Raw genomic sequence first — 3308 nt, 5'->3', positions numbered from 1 at the left:
AGATCCTGGGTTCAAATCTGGACTTAGACACATCCTAAATGTGTGACCCTGGGCAAGTCACAACTCCAATTTCTAGTCCTTTACTGATTCTCTGCTTTGGAACCAATACTTAGCATTGATTCTAAGACAGAAGGTTAGGGTTATTTTTAAGGGATATTTCTATTTCATTCTCCATGATGCTTTAATGATTACTACCGACACTCATTAATTATATTCATCAATTTTTTTAGCTCTGTATGCCTTCTTTCAATCATTTCATTTCATTTTGGATGTTGTTCTTGCTCCAACATAGCTTTTTTTAGAGTCTTTTGTATTTTCTAGAATAATTACCTCCAATCATACAACTTATTCTGGGCTTTAGCACTCTTAATTATTCCTATAGGAACGTTTCTCCTTTTTATATTCACATTTCATTACATGCATTTTGTTTCAGCCTCTATAAAGTATGCTTCCAATTAAGTATTTTCAAAATGTGGCTCTTATCTTCTCCTACAAATAAGCTCTTTCTCCAAACCTTACTAAATCTTCTAATAATGAGCTTTTGTGTCTTCATCAAATGAGTTAAGAGATCTTCCTAAAACTCACGAGCTGACTGCACACTCTTCTCATTGCCACCTTCATCTCTTTGTTCCTTAAGGTATAGATGACTGGATTCAGAGAGGGTGTAAGTACTATATCAAAAACAGCCAAGAAGTTATCCAGATGTGAGGTAGCATGTGGCCTTGTATAAAGAAAGATCAATGGACCAAAGAATAAAACCACCACAGTGATGTGAGCTGACAGAGTGGAGAGCGCCTTAGAGACACCGCCTGATGAATGCTTCTGAACAGTGACTAAGATGAAAATGTAGGAGAAGATCAAGATGAAAAACACACACAGAGACATGAAACCACTATTAGCCGTGACTATGAACTGCAGTCTATATGTGTCTATGCAAGCAAGTTTGATAAACCGAGGGAAGTCACAATAAAAACTATCCAATTCATTGGGGCCACAGAAAGGCAAGTGAACTACAAAAGCCAGTTGGGCCACTGAATGGATAAGGGCAATGATCCAAGCTGCAGCTAGAAGCAAAATGCACATTCTTGGACACATAATAATTAGATAGTGGAGAGGTTTACATATGGCTACATATCTGTCAAAGGCCATGGCTATAAGAAGCACCATCTCAACTCCACCAATCAAGTGAATAAAGAACATCTGAGTGATGCAGCCATAGAATGAGATGACTTTGTGCTTTCTGAAAAGATCACTCATCATCTTAGGGGAAATTACAGAGGACATTCCAAGGTCAATAAAGGAGAGATTGGCCAGCAGGAAATACATGGGAGAGTGTAAGTGAGTGTCAGTGGTCACTGTGAGCACAATGAGAGAATTTCCCAGCATGCTTGCCAAGTAGAACACAAAGGAGAACACAAAGAGGAAAAGTTGAACGTCCCAAGAGTTGGAAAGTCCCAGGAACACAAACTCAGATACCACAGAATGATTCTTTCTGTCCATTGACTCAGAAGGCCTAACTTGTTTGTAACCTGTAAAAAGAAAAGAAGAGATTCCAAATCACAAGGAATGGATTAGATGACTATTGAAGCCTTTTTAAATGCACAAAAAAGAAAATAGAAAGAAGTTTTAAAAGAAACCTAAGCAGGACAATTCTTAAAAACAACATGTAGAATTTATACAGACATGCAAACAAATACAATAAAGATAACACATATAAATATATTAGTAATGAGTGTGGTAGAAGGGAGAATCAATTCCATATAAAATCCTCTTTTTATTCTGCTGTATTTATGTGTTCTTTTTATGTTTATATTGAGAATAAAAAATAAAAAAATTTAAATGAGGCAAATTTTGGGGAATCATTCTGTGGAAGTATATTTCTAAAATGTCATTTTTAATTTCTCTGGAAATATTAAGAAATATTCTCCATCCTACAACACTTTTCAGACTCTTCCTTTTAGGAATGTGGTAAGAACAAAGGCTATAGGGAGCATCTGAGTGGCTCAGTGGATTGAGAGCCAAGCCTAGAGACGGGAGGTCATAGGTTCAAATATGACCTCAGACACTTCCCAGCTGTGTGACCCTGGGCAAGTCATTTGACCCCCATTGCCTAGCCCTTACCACTCTTCTGCCTTGGAACCAATACACAGTATTGATTCCAAGATGGAAAGTAAGGATTAAAAAAAAAAGGCTATAGACTTCATTGGTAAAGAAGTAATTGTCATAGTCAAAACTAACTGTGGACTAGATGAAATGATTGCCTCCCAACCTTCTGAGATATCTGGAGCCTTAACCTAGGGGAGAGAATACACAGACAAACAGATAGATAGATAGATAGATAGATAGATAGATAGATAGATAGATAGATAGATAGATAGATGGATGGATAGATGGATGGATGGATGGATAGAGACAGGGAGACAGAGAAGAGAGAGATCTACATATAGATGTAGATTTCTGCCTCTATCTCTCTCTGAATCTCTGTCTTTGTATCTGTTTCTCTTAATCTGTCTCTTTCTTTCTCAGCAACACAAAGTTCATACACTGCTATTTACTTTCTACAATATCCTACTTAACTCACCTTATTTCTCTGAGCCTTGGTGTTCTCCAACATAGAATGGGAACAACCCTTCCCTCCCTACATACTTCACGGGTCTCTAGTGACAACTAAATGATAGAATAGGTGCCTAGAATCTAGATGAGTCTTTGTGAAAACGAACTAGCACAATGACTCTTATAAGTACTATATTTACTAATACTCTCATACCATTAAGTGTCACAGTAGATAGAGAGCTGGACCTGGAATCAGGAAGATCTGAATTCAAGTCATTCCTAAACTGTATGACCCTGGGCAAGGCAACCTCTCTCTCAGTCTCAGTTGCTTCATCTATAAAATGGGCATAATAAGAACATCTACTTCACAGAGTTATTATAAGTAACAAATTAAATAAAGTATAGAAAATGCTCTGCAAGTCTTAAACTGCTATATAACCTCCTCCAGCTGATATGCCAAAGCAGTCACAATGCATCCAAAAAAGGCAGGAGCAAGACCTGGTCACATTTTAATTCTTGAAGTTCATGCTTGGAAGTAGTAGTCAAGTGAGAGCATGAGGAGTAATCAAACAGTGTTGTGAGCAATCTTCCCCAGTGATGGAAGGTTGAAAGTTTCAGAAGTTATATATGGCTCTGAGGCTGACAGGATCCAACTACAGAATATCACTAAAACAACATACATGTAATGTAATTTTTGACTGGCTGCCCATGCTAGAGTTATACCTGGGAGAACCACTGCTGAAAGCATGAGGTAA

The 3308-nt window shown here is 37.6% G+C and overlaps 1 protein-coding gene across 1 annotated transcript; it reads right to left on the bottom strand.

The window, feature by feature from the left end:
- Positions 1 to 561: 561 nt before the first annotated feature.
- Positions 562 to 1503, bottom strand: LOC100028314 (olfactory receptor 4F3/4F16/4F29-like). The gene has a single exon (XM_007479722.3). The coding sequence runs from the start codon at positions 1498 to 1500 to the stop codon at positions 562 to 564; it is 939 nt and encodes a 312-aa protein (XP_007479784.2). The 5' UTR covers positions 1501 to 1503.
- Positions 1504 to 3308: the final 1805 nt, after the last annotated feature.

Source organism: Monodelphis domestica, chromosome 1, assembly GCF_027887165.1.
Source record: "Monodelphis domestica isolate mMonDom1 chromosome 1, mMonDom1.pri, whole genome shotgun sequence".
Taxonomy (NCBI): domain Eukaryota; kingdom Metazoa; phylum Chordata; class Mammalia; order Didelphimorphia; family Didelphidae; genus Monodelphis; species Monodelphis domestica.
Note: the sequence above shows the minus strand (reverse complement) of the source record. Positions and strands in the feature narration are given on the sequence as shown.